Genomic DNA, 27,618 nt, shown 5'->3' on the forward strand with positions numbered 1-27,618 from the left:
ATGAACAGCAGCACAGTGCTTGTGCTGTTTAATTTGGCCCCCTGTATCACCTGAAATACCTGGCTGATCCTGCCTGGTTCTGCCTTCCCCTGACCACGGTTTATTATGGCTGCTGAGCCCGGACACGTGGTCAGTTTACGTGCCTCCATCATCCGCAGCCCTGCTCTGTGCTCTCCTCCCCTCCTTGCCTGTCAGCTCTGTGTCCATATCAGCCCCCTCCCCTCCTGCTGCTGCTGCAATTACTGTAAATTTTCCACACTATCCTCCATTTATGAATGTAATCTGCCCCAGTGTCTGTGCCTTATAAAAATAAATGCGGCTATATACCTGTTTTCAGAGTGCCGCTCACGTGACCGGCTGGCTCTCTCCTCCCCCCCCTCCTGACTAATGTCAGCGGGAATCCTCAGCCCCGCCCATTGCAGCTGTCAGGCCGAGAGGGGAGAGGCAGCAGGTCACGTGAATGCCGAGTAGCTCTCTGAAAACAGGTATACAGCTGCATTTTTTATAAGGTACAGACACTGGGGCAGATTACATTAATAAACAGAGGATAGTGTAAGTTTTACTTAGTGGGTTAACAACCACTTTAAATGATTTGTCTCAACCCCCTAATTGCTACTTTACTAGGCAGTGTGTTCTGTTAAATTTTTCAACTTTATAACAGTTTAGTCTAAAATGTCTAAATCACTGGACTCCAAAATGTGGCTCAGATGCGGCCCTTTGCTTGCCTTCATCTAGCCCTTGAGGCACTTAACACACACACCCCATCCCCCCCTACTAAAACCAACAATGGGGTACCATTCTACCCACTGATGCTAATGATAGGGCACTATTCCTTACCCTGATACCAACGATAGGGCATTATTCCAGCCACTGATACCAATGATGGGGCATTTTTTACTTACACTAGCCACAGCCTGCCCCCCCAAAATGTCTGAAGTAAACTGGCCCTTTGTTTGGAAACCCCTGGTATAAACCTTAAAAAAGAAAAAGGAAACAATCACAGTCACCACATCTAAGAATTGGAAAAATGCAATTAGACATGTGTAATTTGTTTAGTTCAAAATTCATACAAATACCTTAATTCGGAAATATCCAAATTTCTCCAAATATTCGTTAAGTCAAAAAAAAAAATCAGAAAGCCGAAAATTCGAAATTCGGAAATACAAATATAAGAATGAAAATCCGAAAATCTCAAATAACGAAAATCCAAAAAGCTGAAATAACTAAAAATAACTTAACTATTACTAACTATTAAATTATAGGTATTGGAATTTCCTTTCAAATGTAGCTGTTAGTGATCGTAACAAATACGAATTTACGAATTATCCGTAGTAACGAATGCCGTATCTAAGCGAATGGAATGTAACGAATTAATAATAATAAATAATAATAATAATAAAAACGCATTAATATTTAGTTCTGTTCCAATTGTTTAGATGCGGCATTCGTTATTTGCGATAATTCATAACTTCAGATAAATTTGTATTCGTTACATTCACTAACAGCCAAATTTTAAAAGGAAATTCCAATACCTATATTAAATTAGTTATTATAATCTATTATAATTTAATAGTTATTATAATCGGAAAATTCTAAATAATAAACTAATATTAGTAAGGAAAGTCCGAAAATTCAAAATAACAACTTTCTTATTTTCGAATTCCGAATTTCTGATTTCTGAAAAAAAAATGAATGAAGCGAAAAACGAAAAAACAAACACATTTTTCAGGATTGCACCATGTCTAACTGCAATATAATAGATTTTAGTTTTTGTGTTTAATGCCGCTTGAAAAATAGGGTGGCATGTTCTGCTGGAAAAAATTGCTCTTAGTACCTTCTAATCTGATCACATCCGGGCAGTAAAAGTGGATGAGAGCAGCTATTGCACAGCCATCAGTTGCATCCTTTAAGAGGTTCTCCATTAGAGGAATATATGGTAGCTGCTTGTATAGAGACTGTTCCTTCCTGTATCTTGCCTGTAGAGGGAGAGAAAAGGAGACAATTAACAAAACATTTTAAATAAGCTGGCAGAAATATATATGTCATTTACATAGACTGTCTGAACTTTCTAGATCACCTGTTTCAGAACTAGATTAGTAAAATGTATTTTTCACATGCCACAGACTACCACAAAAAGGGGAACCTTAGATGTAAAAAGCATGCAGTAGTAGCTTACACATATTCAGGAAAAATTTTAAAATGTCATATTTTTTCCCCAGTAAGAAACCCACGGCAACCAAAAAAAAGGCTCCAAAATCCATAAAAAAACTGAGGATTGTCAACAGGGCCTGTACTCTCTGATGTCTGGTGTTCTCTATACAGATTTCACTAGTAATGCCTTGAATTAAGCAGATTCTACCATTTGGAATTCTAACTTGGAATAACTGAGACTCAGTTTAATAGTTGGTGTTTAGAAAACGTTAAATACATTATCAGTACACAGGGCTCTCAAAAACATAAGATAACTGCCCAGCCTGTCAAATTCAAACCAAGTATCTATGGCTACATTGTATCAGTAACAGACACTTCCAGCTGACTGTACTTAAAGTGGAACTTCAGTTATTTTTTCCCCCACTTTCCAGCTATTAATCTTCTGCCCTTGTTGTTTTATTGGATAGTAAAACATTTTTTTTTCTACCAGTAAATACCTTATACAGCCCACTTACGGTTTCTTGTCTGGTCATTCGCTTAGGCTTATGACATCATGTACAGCTCTCTCTCTGTCTCTGGTGAAAGTTTGCCAGGAAGGGAGGAGGGGTGAGTCATAAGAGGGCCAATGAGAGCTGCAGAGCTGGGGGTGTGTCTGTGTAAAGTTAACAGGCAGCAGCTTCAGCTGCCCACAGTTAAAATGGTTGCAGCCAGACTGAGTGGAGAGAGATTTCTGCAGCATATTTGGCAAGTACAGAATCATAGTATATATTAATATTATAAATATATTTTAATATATTAAAGGTCGACTGATATGGGTTTTTCTCTGGCCAATGCCGATATTGACAAATTGCAGCGGCCGATATATGACGCCGATTTTTTTGGGGCCGATATGTTAGGCCGATTTTTTTTTTTTTTTTTTTCCCCTTATCTCATAAAATCTAACAGTTAGACCCTTTTTAACACTGGAGCATTTTTCAGGCGCTTTTGGGCTAAAAATAGCGCCTGCAAAACGGCTCCCCTGCAGTCTCAATGTGAAAGCCCGAGTGCTTTCACACTGAGGCGATGCGCTGGCAGGATGTTAAAAAAAAGTCCTGCAAGCAGCATCTTTGGAGAGGTGTATACCACACCTCCACCACTCCTGCCCATTGAAATGAATGCGCACCGCTGCCGAAGCGCCTGCAGAGCGATTCGGCAGCGGCGCTTCACGGGTGCATTTTATCGGCTGCTAGCTGGGTTATAAGCGCCCCGCTAGCAGCCGAATAGCACTGCTAAAATGGCGGTAAAGCGCTGCTAAAACTAGCAGCGTTTTACCGTCAACGCCTGCCCGCTCCAGTGTGAAAGCAGCCTTAATAAGTGATACAGAAAATTTCTTACATTTAAACATTTATTAAACAAAACAAACCTCCAATCAGTTCACTTGTATGTATAATTTAGATAAAAAACAAAAACAAACTATATTTTAAATATTAAATACGCAAAAACAGGTAATCAAAACTTTTGGACGAAAAAAAATGGGCTAACTTTACTGTTTTCGTTTTTTTTTTTAATTCATTAGTGTATTTTTCCCCAAAAAATAGCATCTGAAAGACTGCTGCGCAAATACCGTGTGACATAAAATATTGCAACAACCGCTGTTTTATTCCCTAGGGTCTCTGCTAAAAAAAATATATATAATTTTTGGGGGTTCTAAGTGATTTTCTAGCAGAAAATACAGGATTTTTACTTGTAAGCAACAAGTGTCAGAAAAGATTTAGTCTTTAAATGGTTAAACTGAGAACTCCCACACACGGAGTTAGGCCTCATTCACACGAGGCGGACTCCGCTTCCACGGAGTCTGCCTCGGTCCGCCGGCTCAGCGGGAGATCAGTCTGTTGATCTCCGCTGAGCCGACGGATGACAGGTCCCTCTCTGCTCACTGAGTGGGAGGGGCTTGTCAGGCGCCGCTGCTGCCTATGGAGAGATCAGACGAAAATGCACAGCATGTCCGTTTTCATCAGATCTCACCCAATCCGATAGCGACGGATCTGAACGTAGAGGCGTCCGTCTGCTTTCAGTGGATCGGATGTCAGCGGACATGTCTCCGCTGACATCCGTCGCTCCATAGGCTAACATGGAGCGCCCGTTCAGGTCCACCGTCAAAACTGACAAGCGGACCTGAACGGTCCGATCGTGTGAAAGGGGCCTTCAGTTCATTGATGAGTAGAAACATTGTATCTCTTCTTGGTTCTTTTATCAGACTTGGCAGGCTGCCCAGAGGGGACAAACAAGTCGCTCCACGGAAGACTTTAGGCAACTTGCATTGGCTTCTTTTACAGAAGTCATTTGCAAGTCGAGCTGAAGTTATAATCAGCCTTTTTTATCAGCACAATCGGCCGATGCTGATTAATTAAAAAACGCCAAATATCGGCTGGCGGATATAGCGGTCAACTATTATATATATATATATATATATATATATATATTATGCAAAGTGGTTGGAGGGAAGCTTCAGAATGGCAAAGATGTTTTTATTACACATTATGTGAGCAGACTGCAGTTTCTCTTTAAATAGTTTGTTTTGACAAAGCTAGCCCAAATGAACCATTTCCTTCACCAATTGATGCAGCAGCTGCCAGCACTGTATTAAATGTATGTGGCCTCGTCTACATACAGTATACAGCGCTGCGTTTCAGCAGTTGGATTTCCCGTCCTACTCCTGAAACAAAATCTTGTTGGGCTGATTGCTGCTCAGCAATTCACAGAAAGTTTTGTATTTTATGAATACAAGCTTTCATCTGACTGGCTGAGGCAGACAGGCATGCATGACCTCCACCTCTGCCAATCTGAGGCAGCCTGTGTGCCAGTATAACAGACAGGCACGTTTAGAAGGGGTAAGTAATGACAGTCCCTCCTTTCACATGGCAGGATTTCTTTACAGTAGTTCTAGAGTCCAAAAGTTTTTTTTTTTTTAAATCGGAAAAAAACAACTTTATTTCAATGAAAATCATTTTACAATGTAGTTACTTATGCGAAATAATAAACATTACATTTTTACAGGCATTTTGTGTGAGATTCTTCCTACATACAAACATGTTAAAAGGTACAAGGTTATGATGGTGAATACATCCAGTATATAAGAGACTTCATGTCAGTCTACTACCAATATATTTTTAATTGAGATTTACCTGTTTTAGACCTTCATTAGAACAGTCATCTTCTACTTTTATCTAAGTAGGTCTGTCTGCGAAGCATTAGGGTGTTTTAAGCACATGTTTCTCCATCCTCTAACCATCTATCCCACACCTTGGAGTACTTATGTGCACATTTTCTATGGGCATAGACTAACTTTTTAAATGGCAGTGCATCATTAACATCCCTCTTCCATTGGCGTATGGAGGGAGGCTGAGCCTGCATCCATACCTTAGCTATGCGTTATGCGCCATAAACAGAGTCTCCCTTAGAAATGTAGCTTGGTATTTGTCAATTTCTACATCTGGCAGAAGTCCTATAAGACATAGTTTGGGGTCCAATACCACCGGGGATACCATACTGTCATGTAAGAATCGGACAATCTGCATCCAATATGTCTGAATATTTGGGCAGCTCCATATGAGATGGAAGAACGTACCTGGTGCTGCGTGACACAGATGGCATGATGGGTCATATGTACGGAGAAATTTTTCCTTTTTAAGGGGAGTCAAGTATGCTTTGTGTATAATGTATATTCGTGTCAGTCTGTCTGATAGCTTAGGGGATGTCAATCTGGTCCCTTCCATTATTTCATCCCAGTCTTCTTCCCCTATGGGGCCTATGTCTTTTTCCCATTCCATTTTTGCCTTCTGTGCAGTAGCATTTGATCTACTGTTTCTAATCTGCAGGTACAGAGTTGAAATGAGCATAGAGGGTTCCTCTCCCAGTATTACATCCAGGACTGGGGGAGTATCCGACACTACTTCCATATTTGGGATTTGTGTTTTTAGTGCATGGCGAAGTTGCAAGTACTTAAAAGCCATCTGGTTAGGGAGTGTATATTCTTCCTTAAGCACCTGAAACTGCTTGAGTCTGGAGTCAGATAGCACCTGATGAATGTATATTATGCCATATGTAGCCCATACTGTTGAGTCTGACAGGTATTCTAACTCCGGGAGGTGTTTGTTAAACCATAGTGGGGTGTGGGTATGAATTTTCCCAATGTTTTGCTTTTTCAACGTGATTTCCCATATTCTTTGATGATGGAGCAACATTCCCATATTATACCTTGGGAGTTTTTTAGTAATTTGTTTCCCTCTAAGAATAGCTTGTACGAGTCAAAAAGTTTTTACTTTAGTAAAGTTTTTTACTTTAATGAATTATCTTCCACTACCTGCTCCTTTAACCTAAACACCTACGCAAGTCCTCTCTCAATCAAGTCAGGTTGTAGTATCCTTTCAGTCCCCATCTGCAGTACCGCTGCTCTCTTCCTGGTCCTACAGGAGACGTCAATGGACGCATACAGCCCAGCTCAGGAGCATGCCCGCACAGGTGCTCCTTTGGCACGCCGCTTACTGAGGGGTAATCGCAAGGAAGAGAGGAGAAAAAAGCGCAGGCAGGGGATTCTAGAAAGAGGAAGTGAGTGCAATATCGTCACACAGAGCAGGTAAGTAAAACATATATTTTTTTATTGGATATATAAAAAATACTGCGCTATAAGTAAAAAACATAAAAAGAGCTGCGACTAAAAGTGTTATACTACACCAAACATATGTATAAAGTGAAAAGTCGTGCTAAGCAATGAGATTTGCAAAAATGAAAAACAAACAAATATTAGGTGAATAACAAACAACCAAATATATACTTGATACATATTGATATCTGCAAATTACAATAGGTGTATCTGATAACCCATAACGTGATTATACACCAAATGTGAAAAAAAAAAAAATTATACATATATATGGGATATTGATTTGAAATGATACAAATTCAGTCCATAAAAAAACAGTCTGTATGAGTAAACATCAAAGATTCCAATAGTTTCCAATAGAGGGTGAAACCACAGTGATGAATGGTGAAAGTTCACACCGAAATGACTAGTGAAATGTGAAAATCTCCTCCACCACTGAAAAATACTGCCGCTTACCAGAAAGTGTTGGTCCCTTGTTACAGGGGACCACACAAAGCGAATGGCTGCAACCCCAGCCCGGGATCCCACTGGCAAGCCCAAAAATATCTTGTATTTCTGTAAATCCCAGGCTCAATTAATAAGAACAACAGAATTGCTCAGTATCTGCTGACAGTCTGCAGCTGGCAGTCTGCAGCAGATACTGAGCCATTCTGTTGTTCTTATTTATTGAGCCTGGGATTTACAGAAATACAAGATATTTTTGGGCTTGCTAGTGGGATACATTGTTAATGACACCCCCAGATTGGTTCACAGATTGCAGTGCGAACTTGCACAGAAATCGTATCGCATAGGCGAGAACACGATCGGATTTTAGTGTGGGGAAAAAAGTCCCTTCACTTTTTTTTCTGCGAATTTAATGCAAGTTCAGCCATACAACTGTAAGGCTGAACTTGCATCTCCCAGACATCGCATGCAGTCAGCACCTGCAGTGCGGGTCCGAATCACATGTGACATCTAAGATTGCGCTAGTGTGAACCTGGGCTTAAGGTTTAAAAAACTGCCATAAATTAGTAAATTTGTGCCAATGATTATGCACCTCTTGCACAGAATTGCTCCCTCGATGGTATTTTAAATAAAAATATCAGGATTAGATGCTGTATTTAGCAAAGAGACAAAAAGAAAATATTTCTTTCTTTGGTTTTTCGTGGGCATTAAGACACTTGCCTTATCAAGTCTCTCTCTCACTATCAATAGCTTGGTATTTTTTATTTATTGTTTTGGACTGAAGCTGTGCTAGACCGTCACTACGTGTGTACTATTTGTTAATGTGCATTCTTTTCAACCACTGGTTGCTGCTGACTGGCTGCCTTTTTGCAGATGGACCACTTCAGGGCTTATATTGGATGCGCTTGTACATAAAAACCACAGACACATTTTCATTCATGACAGGTTTCAGAGAGCTAGTATGACGGCACCTTTCAACTCCAGTCCCTTACATACACAATGCATGGGTCAGCTGTCTGCAGGCTTGGAAATCCTTCCCTAACCTTCTACTCCCTCACTGACAAAGGATTTACAAGTGAAATCAATTAGATAACACAGCTTTCACCCGATTTCACCTGGTCATTCTATTTCCAGAAAAGAACATGCATCCTTAATGCCATGTACAATGAGGGCAAGTTTAGCCCACACCTTCTGTAAGAACATGACCTAAGCCAGACATACAGCAAGTCTAAATTGAATTTCTCAGAAATACCAGGATTCAGGGCTGACTCGGGTACATCTGTGAACTGCCAATCCTACTGCCTATAAACAGGACACCATTTCATACATGTTTGCCAAATTTAGGAAACCGTGACCATGTCATCTGAACTTTAACACAAGGTTGTATGCTACTGCATTTGTGCTCTGCAGTCATATGCCCTGTACACACGGTCGGACATTGATCGGACATTCCGACAACAAAATCCATGGATTTTTTCCGACGGATGTTGGCTCAAACTTGTCTTGCATACACACGGTCACACAAAGTTGTCGGAAAAGTCCTGAACAATGGAACTGACCTAAACAATAGGGCAATAGGGTGTTGATGTGCAACTGTCTGCATAAGCCCCATATATTTAAAGTCTGGTTTCGTACACAATACATTTAATTTATGAGGAGATATATATATTATATATATATATATATATATATATATATATATATATATACACACACACACACACCAGTATATATAAAGAGATGTATATACAGTGGGGACGGAAAGTATTCAGACCCCCTTAAATTTTTCACTCTTTGTTATATTGCAGCAATTTGCTAAAATCATTTAAGTTCATTTTTTTCCTCATTAATGTACACACAGCACCCCATATTGACAGAAAAACACAGAATTGTTGACATTTTTGCAGATTTATTAAAAAAGAAAAACTGAAATATCACATGGTCCTAAGTATTCAGACCCTTTGCTCAGTATTTAGTAGAAGCACCCTTTTGATCTAATACAGCCATGAGTCTTTTTGGGAAAGATGCAACAAGTTTTTCACACCTGGATTTGGGGATCCTCTGCCATTCCTCCTTGCAGATCCTCTCCAGTTCTGTCAGGTTGGATGGTAAACGTTGGTGGACAGCCATTTTTAGGTCTCTCCAGAGATGCTCAATTGGGTTTAAGTCAGGGTTCTGGCTGGGCCATTCAAGAACAGTCACGGAGTTGTTGTGAAGCCACGCCTTTGTTATTTTAGCTGTGTGCTTAGGGTCATTGTCTTGTTGGAAGGTAAACCTTCGGCCCAGTCTGAGGTCCTGAGCACTCTGGAGAAGGTTTTTATCCAGGATTTCCCTGTACTTGGCCACATTCATCTTTCCCTTGATTGCAACCAGTCGTCCTGTCCCTGCAGCTGAAAAACACCCCCACAGCATGATGCTGCCACCACCATGCTTCACTGTTGGGACTGTATTAGACAGGTGATGAGCAGTGCCTGGTTTTCTTCACACATACCGCTTAGAATTAAGGCCAAAAAGTTCTATCTTGGTCTCATCAGACCAAAGAATCTTATTTCTCACCATCTTGGAGTCCTTCAGGTGTTTTTTTTTTAGCAAACTCCATGTGGGCTTTCATGTGTCTTGCACTGAGGAGACGCTTCCGTCAGGCCACTCTGCCATGAAACCCCCGACTGGTGGAGGGCTGCAGTGATGGTTGATTTTCTACAACTTCCTCCCATCTCCCGACTGCATCTCTGGAGCTCAGCCACAGTGATCTTTGGGTTCTTCTTTACCTCTCTCACCAAGGCTCTTCTCCCCCGATAGCTCAGTTTGGCCAGACGGCCAGCTCTAGGAAGGGTTCTGGTCATCCCAAACATCTTCCATTTAAGGATTATGGAGGCCACTGTGCTCTTAGGAACCTTAAGTGCAGCAGAAATTTTTTTGTAAGCTTGGCCAGATCTGTGCCTTGCCACAATTCTGTCTCTGAGCTCTTCAGGCAGTTCCTTTGACCTCATGATTCTTATTTGCTCTGACATGCACTGTGAGCTGTAAGGTCTTATATAGACAGGTGGGTGGCTTTCCTATCCAAGTCCAATTAGTATAATCAAACACAGCTGTGCTCAAATGAAGGTGTAGAAGCATCTCAAGAATGATCAGAAGAAATGGACAGCACCTGAGTTAAATATATGAGTGTCACAGCAAAGGGTCTGAATACTTAGGACCATGTGATATTTCAGTTTTTCTTTTTTAATAAATCTGCAAAAATGTCAACAATTCTGTGTTTTTCTGTCAATATGGGGTGCTGTGTGTACATTAATGAGGAAAAAAAAATGAACTTAAATGATTTTAGCAAATGGCTGCAATATAACAAAGAGTGAAAAATTTAAGGGGGTCTGAATACTTTCCGTCCCCACTGTATATAGTATATGACCAAAAGTATTAGAACGCCTGCCTTTACACACACATGAACTTTAATGGCATCCCAGTCTTGGTCTGTAGGGTTAAATATCGACTTGGCCCACCCCGGCCTACCTAATTTCCTGAGAACGTAAAATGCCAGCACAGTACAAATACCCCCCCCCCCCCCCCCATCCGCCCAAATGACCCCTTGTTGGAAAGTAGACAGTCAAAGATATTTAATAATTAGCATGGTGAGTTTTTAAAAGTATTTTTTTGTTAGAATTTTTCTGCCAGAATTATTTTGGAAAACAAAAAACAAAACAAAAAACAAAAAACAAAAAACAAAAAAAAAAAAAAAAAAAAAACCACATTTTATTCAATTTCCCCCCCCCCCCCCCACATACTGTCACCATATGACTGGTGTGGTGGGGCTCAGGGAAACTCACTTGTGACAGTATGTTAGAAAAAATAAAAAAAATTCCCACTGTTTAAATTCACTTATTGTTGACCAACTCACTACCCATGCTGGAAGTCTAATGGTAAAATAAAACTGACATTAGAAAGGAGTACATTTTGTTCACATGTTGCAGTGTGTTGCTAATGTGCTTTAAATATTACTTTTAAAGTAAATAGAGAAAAACCTTTGGTCAATTTACACTATGTGTTGCTATCAGTGTCCCATTAGAGAAGTGTCTACAAAAGGGAAAATAATTCTCCTCCAAGTCTTTTCACACAGTTGCGCTTTGCTCTGTTTAAATCAGAGCAGAACAGGACAGGTGTCAGTTTTTGTATGCAAGACCTATGGTGGCTCTAAGGGGGATCGGATGTAAATGGACTTGTGTCTGTTTACATCAGGGTACCTCTGACATATTGCATATTAGTATTTTTTATAGACAGACTTGGAGGTAGGCAGATGTAAAAGTAAATATTGTAATCCTTCATTATTCTACACAAAAACTAAAAACATAAATCAGGTATGCATACACTTAAATCCCCTTGGAAGATGCACTTGCTGTTTTGATGTTTTTCCCTTAACCACTTGCCAACCAGGCCATAGCCGAATGACGTCTACAGCGAGGTCAGCTAGTTCTGGGAGGGTGTCCAGAGATGTCCTCCCAAACGCGCCCTTACCGCACGCCCCCTGGGGCGCGCACCCGGAAGCATCCGTGATCGCCAGGTTCTCTGGTATTTAAAAAACCTGGGGGTGATTAAATACCACCAAAAAAAAAAAAAAAAAGCTCTATTTGTGTGAAAAAAAGGACAAAAATTTAATATGGGTACAGTGTTGCTTAACTGAGTAATTGTCATTCAAAATGTGAGAGCACTGAAAGCTGAAACTGACCTGCTTAGGAATAAGTGCCCAGTGGTTAATCAGCATGTTAAAATGCATAGGTATGAACTATTGGAGAATTGGATAGATGTAAAAAGAGACAGATATTCAGCCCTAACTTCATTACCAACTCTAACATACCCTAGTAAGGAGGAAGCTGCAGATTCCAGCTTGACCATGATCTGGGACAAGCATGGCATGCTACATGAAAATTAGATGAATATCTAAGGCATATATGACGATGGTCTGCTGTAAAATGGGGTGAATGGTGAGGATAAAAGAGCACGATATGGTAGACAAGCCACTATGAAAACATCCACTACACATTAGAAGCTGAGCGGCACTTACAGGGACCAGTTTCCAAAACCATTTGGAAGAAGACTTCATAGGGAGCAGTGGGAATTACAGAGAAAGCAAGGCAAGGAAAAAGCAAACAGAGAAAGAATGAATTAGATTTAGCTACATGAAGCAGCCAGAGCTTGGCAAAAACAGCAGGTTCAGATTTACAAAAATGAAATGTCAACAATCTATATCACATGTAGTAATTAAGCAAAAACTTAAAAAGTGTATCTCTAGATAAAACCTGTTTTTTTTTTTTTTGGTTGAAGTGGGTAAGGGTCAGACCCTCTGTCAAACTCAAGTTTTTACTGCTGTCTGTGTTCCCTTTCCAGAGGTTCACCCCTTTATTTGCACTGGTGACCTTGGTCACTGAGAAAGAGTGAGGGGAAACCAAAATGTTAGAGTTGTCCCTGGATCAAGAGGTAAAAGGAAATCTTCCAATACAGTGACCGGTTCCTGGGACAAGTGGCTAACAGGGGAGTAGCCCTCATTTTGGGAGATTTCCTCTAACATCCTGTTGTGTCTCTAGGACAAGAAGTGAAAGGAAAGTCTTCAAAAAAGGTACAGACACAGCAAAAAAATACCCTGGCAGATGTGTTAACCCTTTCCGACTCTAAATTAAAAACAGTTTTGGGTATATTTGAAAAAAAAAAAAAAAAAAAAAACGGTTTTGGCTAAACAAACACTTTAACCTTCATGAAGCGGAACTTCACACAGAAATGAAAGTATGCATATATTATTTATAGATAGATAGGTTGCGCAAGCTAATGAGGTTTGCGTGCGTCATCAAGGTGTAAATGAAGAAAGAATGGATGTTTTTAATGTCTGGTTTAACACTCAACTATCCAGCACTGCACTCCACTGAGGGACAAGACTATGGGGTTGATTTACTAAAACTGGTGAGTACAATATGTGGTGCAGCTTTGCATAGACACCAATCAGCTTCCAGGTTTGTCAAAACTTAATTGAACAACCTGAAGTTAGAAGCTGATTGGCTACCATGCACAACTGCACCAGATTTTGCACTCTCTACGTTTAGTAAATCAATCCATATGTTTCATTATATACATAATTAACTGAAGTATCCAGTGTTCAATTTCTTTCGTTTAGCATATGTAAGGCTGGGTTCATATCTATGCATTCTATTTGTAGAACATTTTTATGTGCTCATTGGTGCACATTAACATGTGTCACTGTGAGCTTGCATGCATATTCTTGCACTCTCTTTTGATTTCAGTGGGCCACGCAAGATGTATCAACATACATAACACACAGGTGTGAAGCCAGCCTACATGAGACCTGGTGTTCTCGGGTGGGAAGATTTTAAACACATTATTCACTACTAAGGATGAGCTCAGGCGTGTTCCCAGTCCACATTCCCGCGCCCACTAGGAAGCTGACACTCTGCAGCGCTAATCACAGGTAGTGAGCCATTTCCTGATCTGTGCAGCAGCGGATCGGGAAGTGTCTCACTGCCTGTGATTAGCGCTGCGCAGTGTCAGCTTCCCGTCCAGCGCGGGCACGTGGACTTTCGAACACACCTGAGCTCATCTTTATTCACTACCACTGTATACAGAAACACAAAGCCAAAAAATGCTTAGAAATAACATCTTATCGTGGTACCCTATAGTTTTAGATGCTACAAGCATTTTCCACTCTGCTCCAACAAACCTTGTGTTATAAAAAAGCCTTTCACATAACGGGGTGCCTGGAAAAGTGTTTTACCAAAATTTATTGCTCCGGATTGATCTAAATTTACCCCACATATTAATGGCAGAAAAACAAAACAAAAAACAATCAAGTTGTTGGGAGGAGATGTCGATAAACAGCTTTGTTTTAAAAACTCAACCAGGTCTGTTTATTTGTAATACACTTTAAAAATTCAGAATCCCAGCATACCTTCTGTGTAGTGTTTAGGTCAAGATCCTGCTGCTCTTTTATTCGTTGCTCTTGCTCCAGAATTCCTTTCAGGTGTCCATTTACCTACAATAGGCAGAAAAGATTTTACACTCCCATTGTAGGTGTTATTGTATACTCAAATACAAAATCAAGGTATAGCGTAATGTGCAAATACATTCTTGATGAGAATTCTTTTCTACATTGAACATCATCGCTGACTTCAGACCTGCAAGGGCTTCAGCCAGGCAGATATCTTACAAAGAACAAAGGGTGCAAGATCTACCTGCCTTTAAATGAGGACCTGATGTAGAGTCTGCCATAGCAGCGGAAAGAGTTGAGTGCACATTCAGTGTACAACCATTAAGGATGGGCTCAGGCGTGTTTGCAACTCCATGTGCCCGCGCCCGCCAGGAAGCCGACACTGCGCAACGCTAATCACAGGTAGTGAACACGCCTGAGTTAGGAACATGCCTGAGCCCATCCTCTCATGAGCTCACACATGGGCTAATAATTTGAAACAATGCTCAAAACTTGGAGCATGATTTCAAAATTAGTGAACAAATCAATGACAGCGACCACATATGGGTTTGGGGCTTGTTTTTCCATTATACTTACTTAGGTGGATGCAGCATCAGTTGAATGCTGCATCTGTCCCCAGGCGCCTCTGCACCGAGAACCGAGTGATCGAACATCGCCGATGGCTCGGTTCTCACAGATCCCCGAGCGGAGAGCTGCTCCATGCTCATTGGAGCGCTGAGCTGTGGAGGGGCGGGGAGCAGGCATCTCAGACTCTCAGCGGCTCACTGAGAGGCTGAGACGGGCATCAGTCCAGGCACCTGGCAGATCCAGACTTCTATTGTCAGGATGACGCTGTGCCTGGACTGATTCCTGTGACGTCAGCAGAGAGTAAGCTTCAGTCCGCTCTCTGCTGAAAGAGGGTCACAGGAGTGCAAAATGAATTGCACTCCTGTGACCCATAGGAAAAGCCCAACAAAACGAGCTTAGGCTGGACTTCTCCTTTAAGCTTCAGTTAAATTTAAGCTTATGTACAATATACTAAAGGAACTTAGGGAGGAAAATGACATACAATACAGCATGATTTTTAATCCTAAGTGTACCCCCACAGGTTTCCTACCTTATTAATCCAGTACATGACAGCATCTTCAATGTCATAAGGCAGGTCAGCAGTCTGAAAGAAGGGGGAATATTTGTGGACACATGCAATGACCTTTTCAATGCTGACCATCTCCACTGTGTACGCCATCATCAAAGTGTCAAGCATTGCCAGATGAGCGCTCTGCATAAAATCAACAGAACAAAGTATTACTAACTAACCATAAAGACAGTAGTATGCAACTCAATATTCATGACATTCTGAGAGTAATAGTTCAGAGCTTATATAATTTTAACAATTTTATCAATAATGTTAGACTGGCTTCACAGCACCAACTATTCAGCTTTAGGCTCGGTTCACACTAGGGGCGGCACGACTTGCAGGTCGCCTCACCGAGGCGACCTGCACACGACAGGGGCGGCGACTTGCAAAACGACTTCTATATAGAAGTCTATGCAAGTTGCCTCAAATCGCCGAAAAAGAAGTACAGGAACCTTTTTCTAAGTCGGAGCGACTTGCGTCGCTCCGATTAGAACGGTTCCATTGTACAGAACGGGAGGCGACTTGTCAGGCGACTAGGTCACCTGACAAGTCACCCCCGTGTGAACCGGCACTTAGGGTTGAAGAGATCTTTCCCTTATTATTAAATACCACCCAGTAAGCAGTCAGAGAGACCCTTACAATTACTTTATTTATGCAGCCAAAAGAGACTGGAAATCAACTCAGAGAACATCACTATAATTAGAGTGGAGACAAAATACTGAGCTTCATCTTTAACCAGTTTCTGGCAAATACAGAAGTCAGATTCTTATCAAAGCAGATACAATGTCACCTTGCAAGGTAAAATAATATTGTTAAATTATTTTGGGTCCATTCACACTTGTGGACTGTGGCAATAAGCACCTAAACACACGTTGCCACAACGTATGGCAAAAACTGCTCTGTGGGGTGCATTGCTGAGCTGATATATTGTGAATGGCGGCCCAACGAATTGTAGAGTACAGAGCAATGCATTACCGTATGCTGTGGTGTACTGCCTTGTTACAAAAGGGTTGTGCACTTATGTCAGCCATAATGAATAGGCTGCCTTAACGCAAGGTATAGGAAAATGTACATTACTGCACTGAAATAATCTCATAAATATGAATAGGCCCTAAATGTCTTCAGAGTTTTCACTAGGCTGAGCTATTGTAAATCTTCATGTGTCTGGACAAGATGATTAAAGCATAATCTCACTAATACTTTTGTTAGGGTTTTAAGTACATGTCAAAGCAGTACATAGGACAATCTTTCTCTCACCTCTCAGTAATCTGCCTGGTTGTCCTGACACGGCTCGAAAAACAACCATATTTTAGAAGAAAACTAAACTGAGTAAGTGGCCTTAGACCGAACATTCAAGGTTCAAAAAACAAATGGTATTTGTGTGAGGAAATATGCATGTATCGCAGAGATGTATTACATTCATTTTAATTTGCCCAAATACTTGAAAATATAACGTTTAAATTTGCAGATTTGAAAAAAATATAATGAAAAAAATAAATAACTTTCAGCCAATAGTTATGTGTTAAAGTTATGACTGCGTTTTTAGTTTAATTTAATTGCAAAGCTGCAAATTTTAGTAGTTTTCTGTCCAACACAATTAGAGGCTCAGGCAGACTAGAAAAAGTTAATTATAGTTATTATAGGGTCTTGCTGCACAGAATAAGTATAACTCCAGACAATTAAACAATGGTAATATCATGCCTGAGAGATCCGTGCATTTATCAGGAGCTGTGAAAACACAGACATATAAATTACAAATTACCTTGTCTGAAATATAGATTCTCCACAACATGCGTAAAAGATAAAACATTATGGGGTTGATTTACTATAAAAAGTAGAGGCTGTTCATTTGAAGGTGAGCAATCATTCTGTAAGTGTAGGTTCACAGTTATAGTTTATTAAATAAAGAGAAATTGTGTTCAATTCCACTTATGTGCAAGGGAAAACATGATTTGCTTGCACTTGACTAGTAAACCAAAAGATTGAATGAGCGAATGAAGGAAGGTGAAGAAAAACACCACCAACAAAGGAAAAGAGTCCATTTAAACATTAGTTAAAGAGGCTGTAAAGGCTATATTTAAAAAAAAATAACATACATGTTATACTTTTTTTATTTTAACATGTAAGTTTTATAAAAAATATCAAACGTAAAAGAAAAAAATACAGTAACAGAAAATTCATAAACAATAATGGCAGGCATAGAGATTAGCAATGAGAAATGACAACAAAATCTATAGGTTACATTTGCATGTCAACAGAAGCACAATATTAGAAAAGAGGATCTACCAGTATACAAGCATAGCCTACAGTCTAAACCAGGGGTCCTCAACCTTTTGAAGAGCGAGGCCCTGATAAGTGATTCGGTAACTGATCGAGGGCCACAATGAACTATTGGATTTTACCACCCCCAGAACCACAAGTGTTAACAAGCCCCTTTGTCCTGAGCTCCCTAGAAGGCTGCTTTCACAGTAATGAGCTGCGGTATACCAGCACTGCGGGCACAGCTGGGGCTTTCCTGCGGGTTAACTGCACTGAGCCATTCCATTTCATCTTGTGGATGTGGTGCACTTCCTGAAAGCGCACCAAAAACTCCTGCATTTGGTGCACCTGTAGATCAGTGTGAATGCACCTTAATAACCCATTAGTGCTAATATGCCAATTGCAAAAGTGCAGTGTATGTGATGTTTAATACACTGACCTTTTTCTCAAACAGCTTCTGTTGACATCGCTCTCCAGGCTGCTAGAAAGGTCCCAGGCGAAGTGCACTTAGTATCACCCCGCCTGAAGAAGGGAAGAGAGAAAGAAAAGGGAGTGGGAAGGGGTATGATTGAAAATGAGGGGGGTGGGGTAGGGAGGCCAAGGGTAAGTGAGGATGAGATCAACGGAGCACCAGCTACTGAGGGGGCACAGCATAAAGGGAAACACCAGCCAGTTTGACTCCACCAGCTCTATAGTGTTAAATCTCTGGCTTTAACCCATGCCTCCCAAACTTTATGGAATTTCTTAGGGCAATTGCAGCAATGATAGGTAAGCTTATACAAAGGCAATACATGACTAACCAGGGACTGACACTACTGCACCGTGGGGGGGGGGGGGGGGGGGGGGGTACACCACCTTCCAATTGAGAAGGATGGATGTTTTTGGCATAGTACAGCACATAGAAAAGAAAATAATTTGTGGTGGGTGGTATAACTTGTATCACATATCCCCAGTAGTAAAGAAAAAGAGAAAAAAGCAGATCCACAGGCACTACCAAACCACTAATAGCCCCAACCTCAGCCGCCACATCATTCCAAAATGTCTGTAGAGGAGGGCAAGGCCAAACCATGTGAATAAATGTGCCAATTTCATTATGGCATGTAGGGCAGGTTGAGTCAACAGTAGTGTATATATTAGATAATCTCCGGGGAGAGTAATATGCTCTATGCAAGAATTTCAGATGTATCCACCTATCTCTAGCCGAGATCATCGGAGGAAGATACTGTTGGATACAACAAAGATGACAAAGTGATAAGTCAATGCATCAAATAGTGAATAAAGTTGGATTTGTGTCACTCTTTCTTGAAAAACACCATTGTGTGCACTACCCTGTGGAAGAATTCAGTTGTCAGATGTCTTCCAAACCAGACAGAGCTTTAGCCCAAATCAATTATCTCTCAAAGGTCAACCTCATACAGCCATTCCAGCTCAAGGGAATTAATCCCACATATCAACTCAAAGGGAAAACAGAAACATCCAAAGTGTTCATAAATTTTATTCCATAAAATAAAAAACTTAGATTAAAAAAAAGCAGAACAATCACTTGTATGTACAATACTTTGCTGTTCATGCAATGGATGATACATATTCAAATTACATGTCCCTCCACACAGTCATAGCAAAACCCTTCCCTTAAAAAAACCAAGCTCCGCCCAAAGTGTTTGACGTCCTGTCCCTGATGACATCAGTAAAGAGGAAACACTTTGGGCGGAGCTTGGTACCTAGGTATTTCTTTTTTCTTCACACATGGCTCTATTTGGGTTATGGGGGGTTCCCTCTACAGAATATTCTCTTATTTGGACATTTTTAATCTCTTTTTTTTATTTATAGTACCTGATATTTACCATCATGGTTCTCTTTGACCTGACTGTTATTGACCAACAGTATATGGGTTTATGTTGGTCTGCTGGATTGATTTGGGATCCCTTTTAATTTTCTATGACTTTCACTTTACTTGCTTTTGCTAATAATTGAGTTTTGTTAGACTATTTAGAAGGATGTAATGTTAACCAAAATTGTCTATGTCTCTCTGCCCTAGAGTCTCCCCACTGGCAGTTTTGGGTTTGCTTGCCTCCTCCTCCCGCCTCTGGCATTGCTCGGGGGGCCATTTTAAGACCTCTATTTTTCTGGTATAACCATCGCCCATTATGTATTCTCAAGAAGCTGAACAACCTGTCCCAGCAGCCTCCGTATCGTGAGGTTACTACCTAGATGACATCATACAGTGCCTTGAAAAAGTATTCATACCCCTTGAAATTTTCCACATTTTGTCATGTTACAAACAAAAACGTAAATGTATTTTATTGAGATTTTATGTGGTAGGCCAGAGTGGCACATGATTGTCAAGTGGAAGGAAAATGATAAATGGTTGTCAACATTTTTTTTACAAATAAATATCTGAAAAGTGTGGCGTGCATTGGCAGCCCGAGTCAATACTTTGTGGAACCACTTTTCGCTGCAATTACAGCTGCAAGTCTTTTTGGGTATGTCTCTACCAGCTTTGCACATCTAGAGTGGAATTTTTGCCGATTCTTCTTTGCAAAACAGCTCAAGCTCTGTCAGACTGGATGGAGAGCATCTGTGAACAGAAATTTTCAAGTCTTTCCACAGATTCTCAATTGGATTTAGGTCTGGACTTTGACGGGGCCATTCTAACACATGAATATGCTTTGATATAAACCATTCCATTGTATTTCTGGCTGTATGTTTAGGGTCGTTGTCCTGCTGGAAGGTGAACCTCCGCCCCAGTCTCAAGTCTTTTGCAGATTTTAACAGGTTTTCTTCTAAGATTGCCCTGTATTTGGCTCCATCCATCTTCCCATCAACTCTGACCAGCTACCCTGTTCTTGCTATAGAAAAGCATTCCCACAACATGATGCTACCACTACCTTGTTTCACGATGGGAATGGTGTGTTCAGGGTGATGTGCAGTGTTCATTTTCCACCACACACAGCATTTTGCTATTGGCTAAAAAGTTCAATTTTGGTCTCATCTGACCAAAGCACAATCTGCTATGTCCCCCATATGGCTTCTTGCAAACTGCAAACAGGACTTCTTATGGCTTTCTTTCAACAATGGGTTTTTCTTGCCACTCTTCCATAATGGCCAGATTTGTGGAGTGCACGACTAATAGTTGTATGGACAAATTCTCCCATCCGAGTTGTGGATCTCTGCAGTTCCTCCAGGGTTATCATGGGCCCCTTGGCTGCTTCTCTGATTAGTGCTCTTCTTGCCCGCCCTGTAAGTTTAGGTGCACGGTCATGTCTTGGTAGGTCTGCAGTTGTGCCATATTCTTTGCATTTGTTGGATGATGGATTGAACAGTACTCTGTGAGATGTTCAAAGCTTGGGATTTTATTATTTTTTTTAACCTAACCCTGCTTTAAACTTCCCCACAACCTTATCCCTCACCTGTCTGGTGTGTTTCTTGGCCTTCATGATGCTGTTTGTTCACCAAGGTTCTCTAACAAACCTCTGAGAGCTTCACAGAACAGCTGTATTTATACTGAGATTAAATTACACACAGGTTGACTATTTACTAATTAGGTGACTTCTGAAGGCAACTGGTTCCACTAGATTTTAGTTAAGGGTATCAGAGTAAAGGGGGTTGAAGGCACTTAACACTTTTCAGATATTTAGTAAAAAGTTTGAAAACCATTTATCATTTTCCTTCCACTTCACAATTATATGCCACTTTGTGTTGGTCTATCACATAAAATCCCAAGAAAAACATTTACGTTTTAGGTTGTAACATGACAAAATGTGGAAAATTTCAAGGGGTGTGAATACTTTCTCAAGGCACTGTAGATGTCACTGAAAAACATTTTTTTTTCCAATTCATTATTTAGAAAGAGCATACGGAAATACAAGAACCTTCACACTGTTGTGTATAAAAATAAACAAACCCAAAATCAAATGGTACATAAATCACAGAATAGGAAAAGATGCTCACATAACAGATGGGAAGACTATCAATCTTCAAAAGGGACTAGGAAGGCCCTGTACCCTGCACGACCATTTTCTACGGCAACTACCGTTTTTGGAACTTAGTAGTAAAGAAAAAGCCGAACAGACCTGTAGGTCTTAGCAACCAGAGAGAAGCATTAGAGGAATAGCAGGAAAAAAAAGGAGGATGGGGGAGAAGTGAGAGGGTAATAAAAAAGGAAAAAAAAAAAAAAAAAAAAAAAAAAAAAAAAAAAAGGAAGAAGGGGGGGGGGGGGTTTGACGAATTTGTGCCAGTAAAAACCACTGAGGAATTTCTCACGTAATCCTTTCTCCATGGCCACCAAGTCCTCCATTGCATTAATGTCCGCTACTTTCTTCAACCAGATGGCTACTAACGGCGGCTGTGTCTGCTTCCAGAGTAAGGGGATGCAGCTTTTCAGAGCTGTAAGCAGGAGAGGCAGTATGGATGTCCTATAAATCTTACTAGGAATCCTGTGATGATGCAGAAGGCAGAATTTGGGAGTCCATGGTAACCGATCTGTGAACTTTTGAACTATGCGATGTACCTCCGTCCAAAAGGACTGAAGGAAGCGGCAAGACCAGAAGATGTGGAGAAGCGAACCAGTCGCCTCCCCACATCTCGAGCACAAGTCCATGCTCTGAGGGAACATCTTGTGAAGCTTTTCCACCGGGTCAACACCTTATATCCCGCCTCTTGGTGTCCAGTGCAGATAGAGGTTTTTTGGGAAAAAAGGAGAAGCCGGTCGACCTGTGTCCGTAAATTGTAATCCCAGCTCGCACTCCCACTTGGCAATATAGGGAGGTCTTAAGTCCGGAGGCTGGGATATCAATAGTAGGTAAGTCAAGAAAATCGCATGTCTCAACAGAGACTGCTCCAGGCTGATCAATTCAAAGGAGGTTAGTTGCCTTCTGAAGGCTTCCGGGGGGGAGGCAAAGCAGCAATAAAATTAGCCAACTGCCAATTTTTGCCAGAATGAGAGCCCCGCCAGGGCTGGGTCGCTGGGTTGCCTATTCTTCCACTGTCCACTCGTGAGGAAGTGTCGGACCTGTGACCTTCTCAACCATCTTCTGAGAGATCTGCAACGTTTCCCCCACCGTGGGGTGATCCAATATCCTACTTGGCCAGGGCAACAATTCCAACTGAACCACCCGCCAGGGTTCGCTCTACTCGCACCCATCGTTTCAGAGAACTGTGCCGACACCAGTCTAGGGTGCGGGTTAGATGACACGCTATGTAGTAGAGATTAGCATCTGGCAAGGCAATCCCACCCCGCAGTTTTGGAAGTCTCAGAATAGTTGAGCCAACTGGGGGGAATTCTAGGCCCAAATTTTCACTATGCCACAGCGCCAAAACCAGCGGTCAGTCCTGGAGATCCTTCTTTATGGCTGTCAAAAGGGGAGGGAAGTTGAGAGGGGAAATCTCCTCCACTCTGTTAGGCAATAGGATGCCCAGATACTTAATGTGGGAAGAGGCCCACTTAAAGGGAAAGTCCACCCGGAGCAGTACAGCTTAGGAGGAAGGCAAGGAAACATCCAGCGCTTCCGATTTCTGATAGTTGATGCAGAAAAAAAAAAGACAACTCCTCATACGTCTTCAGTTCCGAAAGCAAGTTTGGGATAGAAATCAAGAGAATGGTCAAAGAGAATAATAAATTGTCCACGAACGCCGCAATTTAGGGGACAGGGTGGCATCAAGTTGCAAGCCCAAGATATTTGGATTAGAACGGATGAATCGTAGGTCAGAATGAATATCAGAGGGGACAGGGGGCACCCCTGTCTCGTCCCGTTTGCTATCACAAATGATGAAAGGTGACCATTTACCTTGACCTGCGCCGATGGGCAAGAATAGATAGCTTGAACCCAATTCATCTATGCACCCGAGGGTCTCGACCAGAAAGGGCCAACTCATCCTGTCAAACACCTTCTTGGCGTCCGTCGAGAGGAGCAGAAATGGGGCCTTCTGTGTCCGTGCAGCATGAATCAAATTAATTGCTTTGGTTGTGTTATTGCGCTCCTCCCTCGTAGGGACAAACCCCACTTGGTCGGAATGGATCAGTTGCGGAATCAGGTCCATCAGACGTATGGAAAGGATTTTGGTGAAATTTTTAGATCCACATTTAATCGGGAGATCGGCCAGTAGTTTTGGCAATATAAGGGATCCTCACCCTCCTTTGGAATCACAGTGACGTACGCAATGCATCCCCTGGGAGGACAGTCCCTTCTCCCGCCGCATTCTAAGCGGAAAGAAAGTGTGGAGTCAAAAGATTTCCGAAGGTCTTGTAATAAAGGAGGGAGTACCCATCTGGGCCCAAGGCCTTGCCCAGTTGCATTAATGCCATCGCCAGGGCCACGTCATCTGCTGAGATGGGTTTCTCTAAGTCGGTCAGCTCCTCATCTGAAAGATGAGTAAGTACCGACCTTTTCAAATAGTCCTGTATGGTCTTTCTTCCGGAGGATTTCTCCCACTCAGATGTTGTTACACTTATATTGTAAGCTCCTTGAGGGCAGGGACTGATGTGAATGTACAATATATGTAAAGCACTGCGTAAATTGGACGGTGCTATACAAGTACCTGAAATAAATTTTATGAAAGGGTCAGATTGCGCGAAAGCTTTTTCATAAAAATAAGATATATATGCATGTATTTTGAGTGAAAGGATACACTACATTTATCGGTGCTCTGTTAAAATAAATCCATCAAGAGTATAATATACTCTTATATAATATATATCAAAATAAGTAGAGTCGCTTAAAAATAAAAAATGACTTGGCTGTCATGCTGAATCCCTGGCTTTAATAGTTTGAGTCAAACAGGAGCCAAACTATAGATCATGAGTTTCAACTCTACATGCTGCATTTCTGTATTAAAGTCAAGAACTAGGATTTTGAAAAGAAGGCCAGCAATGGAAACCCATGCACTAGAAAATTATTTTATTAAAGAAGAACTGAACTTTGCCTGAAAGTTTTCAGTTTGGCTTATCAGACTTGGGGGTGTTGGCGGTGTCACAAAATTATCTTGCCATATGCCAAAAAAAAAAAGAAAAAAAAAGAAAAAAAAAAAAAAAAAAAAAAAAAAAAAAGGTTAAAACTACAAGAAAGGCATGAATCATGAAGATGGAAAATTAGATGACTTATCCATACAGCAATGTAAAGATCACTCATGGACAACACAGGCAGAAAGTAGTATAATAGAAGGGGTTATATAAAAAACTGGCAAGTACTGCGTTTAATCCCCTTTTATACATTCCAGTTTCAATGCAGAACAAGTAAAATTGAGATAGGATGTTTTAAAACAAATGCAAGAGATTAAAAATGGGACTTCTGTAAAAGCAGAAGTCTTGCGTTCTCATCAAAACGACCAGCGAGATGGGTGTTACTGACTATTCCAAACATACCACTGTGCCTGCCCAGGATCTTACAAACACGCTCCCTCCGGCTGTTCCACAATCAGCAGAACTCTGTTCATTAACCCCTTAGTGGGCAAAACCGTATCCAACCTTTTTTTCCCCCAACTGCATCTCTACTAAAGATTAGGAAGCTGCGTCACGCACAGCATATTCCTGCTGACATGGGAAATTATTTGCATATTTTAGAATTGGAATAAAACATTCTGTTATGTGTACTAACACCTTTAAAATCTCTCAACACATCAACTTTTATAGAGGCTATATCTTTGTCACTTTTCAAGATAGCGCTTATTAAATTAAAAATACAAATTATATTATATATATATATATATATATATGCTTGGAGTCTGCATCATGCCATGAAGGGTCCAGGAACAAAGGAGAGTGTGCTGATTGAGATACTGTGCTCCAGAACCAATGCTGAAATCAGAAACATAGTACAATGCTACAAGTCAGATTTATATAATATTATACAACACTAGCATCTGATTTCGTCTATAAAATCTTAACTCAGCCCTCAGTCCTGTATATTCTTGCCTAAAAATCCTGTATATTCTTGCTGCACTCAATATTCACCCCAGGCCATCTAAAAAGTGGTTATTTCACATTCTCTCCTGTGACAGGTCAGCTTTTCCAACTAATCAGCAATTCTACTGTGCACATCTGTCTGTCTAAACACAGTGGGCAGGGAACATACAGACCAACTCATCAGTAATTCTACAGATCAAACTGAACCCCACAGAGGGAACGGAATATGTCTAAAGGCCCGTACACACGATCGGACTTGTTGACAACAAATATGCACATTAGCTGTTTTGGGGCAACATCCGATCCGTGTGCACGCTCAATTGGACAAACTTTTTTGGTTTTCATCTGACTTTTGTTGGCTGTGCGAAACTTTCCGGCAACAAAAGTCCGATGGAGCAAATTCCGATCGTGTGTACACAAAGCCTAACAAGTAATCATGGAACTTCGCAGCCTCAGTAATACCGATCAGATTATAAATCTCTCTGCAATTTCTGGGTTTGTAATGCAAGTTATCTGAAGATCATCTTTATGGCTAATACTTGGAGTACTATAGATGAAAACATGGCCTAATAAAAATTAGCAATATTCATTCACACAAGCAAATAGTTAAAAATAAGGAAAACTACAAACTCTAAAAAGAGACAAAAGTAGCATACTGCAAGAGGATTCATTAATTAAATCTTTACTTTACAGTGACACTTTGAAATAGCAATGGTCTTTGCTACAGAAGCCTTTTTGTAAATTAAAGTGGAAGCCTGAGCTTGATCTCGATCCAGCGATGTGCACGAGAGCCAAGGATCTCTCGGTTCTCTCCCTCCTCAATGACTTCTGTCAATCACAGCCAGTGACCAGCGAGTGGGGGCGAGGGCGAGCTTCGCTCTGTCTCTCTTATTGACACACAGAGCGGGGCTTGGGAGCGAGCACGCACGGATGTCCCCATAGCAAGTGACTTGCTACGGGTGCCCTCAGCAGAGGAGAGGAGGACTGGCCAGGGGACCTGAAAAAAGGAGGTTTGGGGCTGCTCTGTGCAAAACCATTGCACAGAACAGGCAAGTATAACATTTTTTTATTAAAATAACAAGCTAAAAAGTTTTATTAAAGGTTTGCCTGAAAATAAAATAAATAATAAACATGTCACTTAAAGAGGAAGTAAACCCTGATGGGGGCATCGCATAGTAGCCCATTATGTGTCACTTACCTGACACAGGAGCCTGCGATGTCCCCGATTTCCTCACAGGCAGCGAGCGTTCATTCTTCACCCCTCTTCCTTCCAGGCCCCGAACTCCGGCTCTGTGACTAGCCGGAGTCACATGACGTCACTCCCGCACGGAAGCCGGCAGTCACGGCATGACCCCAGCTTGGAACGGCATAGCATGCCATTTCAAGACTGCGCATGCGCCGAATACATTGGCGCATGCGCAGAAGACACCATCACTCGGGGAAATAGTAAATATCTCCTAAACCGTGTAGGTTTAGGAGATATTTCGAGCACCTACAGGTAAGCCTTAATCTAGGCTTACCTGTAGGTGAAAGTGGTCTCTAAGGGTTTACAACCACTTTAACTATTCTGTGCAGTGGTTTTTCAAAGAGCAGCCCCGATCCTCTTCTTCTTGGGTCCTCTGCCAGGGCTCCTCCCCTTTTGACCAGTGCCCCTAATAGTAAGCTGCTTGCTATGGGGGCACTGGTGCTTGCTCGCTTCCGAGTCCTGATCTTTGCGACTATAAGACACAGAGCCACGGTTCAGCCCTGCCCTCCACTCTCTCCTCATTGGCTCACTGGTTGTGATTGATAGCAGTAGGAGCCAATGGTTGCCACGGCTGTCTCAGCCAATGAGGAGAAGGAGGCAGCCGAGGCTCCTGTGCACATTGCTGGATCGAGAGTGAGCTCAGGTGAGTATTAGGGGGGTTGTGGAGGGGAGCAGCACGCAGAAGGTTTTTTACGTTTATGAATAGAATGCATGAAGGTAAAAAACTTTACAACCACTTATATACATACATACACATATACACACACACACACACACACACACACAAAGTATATACACATATATACATACACGCACGGTAGGGAAATTATTTGATCCCCTGCAGATTTTGTAAGTTTGCCCACTTACAAAGAAATGA

General features: G+C 41.3%; 1 protein-coding gene across 4 annotated transcripts in view; it reads right to left on the reverse strand.

Moving 5' to 3' along the window:
• CAMSAP2 (calmodulin regulated spectrin associated protein family member 2) overlaps positions 1-27,618 on the reverse strand; it is a 165,949-nt gene that overhangs the window by 81,033 nt on the left and 57,298 nt on the right. For 2 of the 4 annotated variants that reach the window (XM_073592944.1, XM_073592942.1), the window contains exons 3-6: positions 15,316-15,477; positions 14,181-14,264; positions 12,291-12,323; positions 1,835-1,976 (exon numbers count right to left, since the gene is read on the reverse strand). In XM_073592944.1, coding sequence (XP_073449045.1) covers positions 1,835-1,976; positions 12,291-12,323; positions 14,181-14,264; positions 15,316-15,477 — 421 coding nt within the window. The remainder of the gene's footprint in view (positions 1-1,834; positions 1,977-12,290; positions 12,324-14,180; positions 14,265-15,315; positions 15,478-27,618) is intronic. The other 2 variants (XM_073592945.1, XM_073592943.1) reach the window with 1 other exon arrangement.

The sequence above is a fragment of the Aquarana catesbeiana genome, linkage group LG07, assembly GCF_042186555.1.
Source record: "Aquarana catesbeiana isolate 2022-GZ linkage group LG07, ASM4218655v1, whole genome shotgun sequence".
NCBI classification, from domain to species: Eukaryota; Metazoa; Chordata; class Amphibia; order Anura; family Ranidae; genus Aquarana; species Aquarana catesbeiana.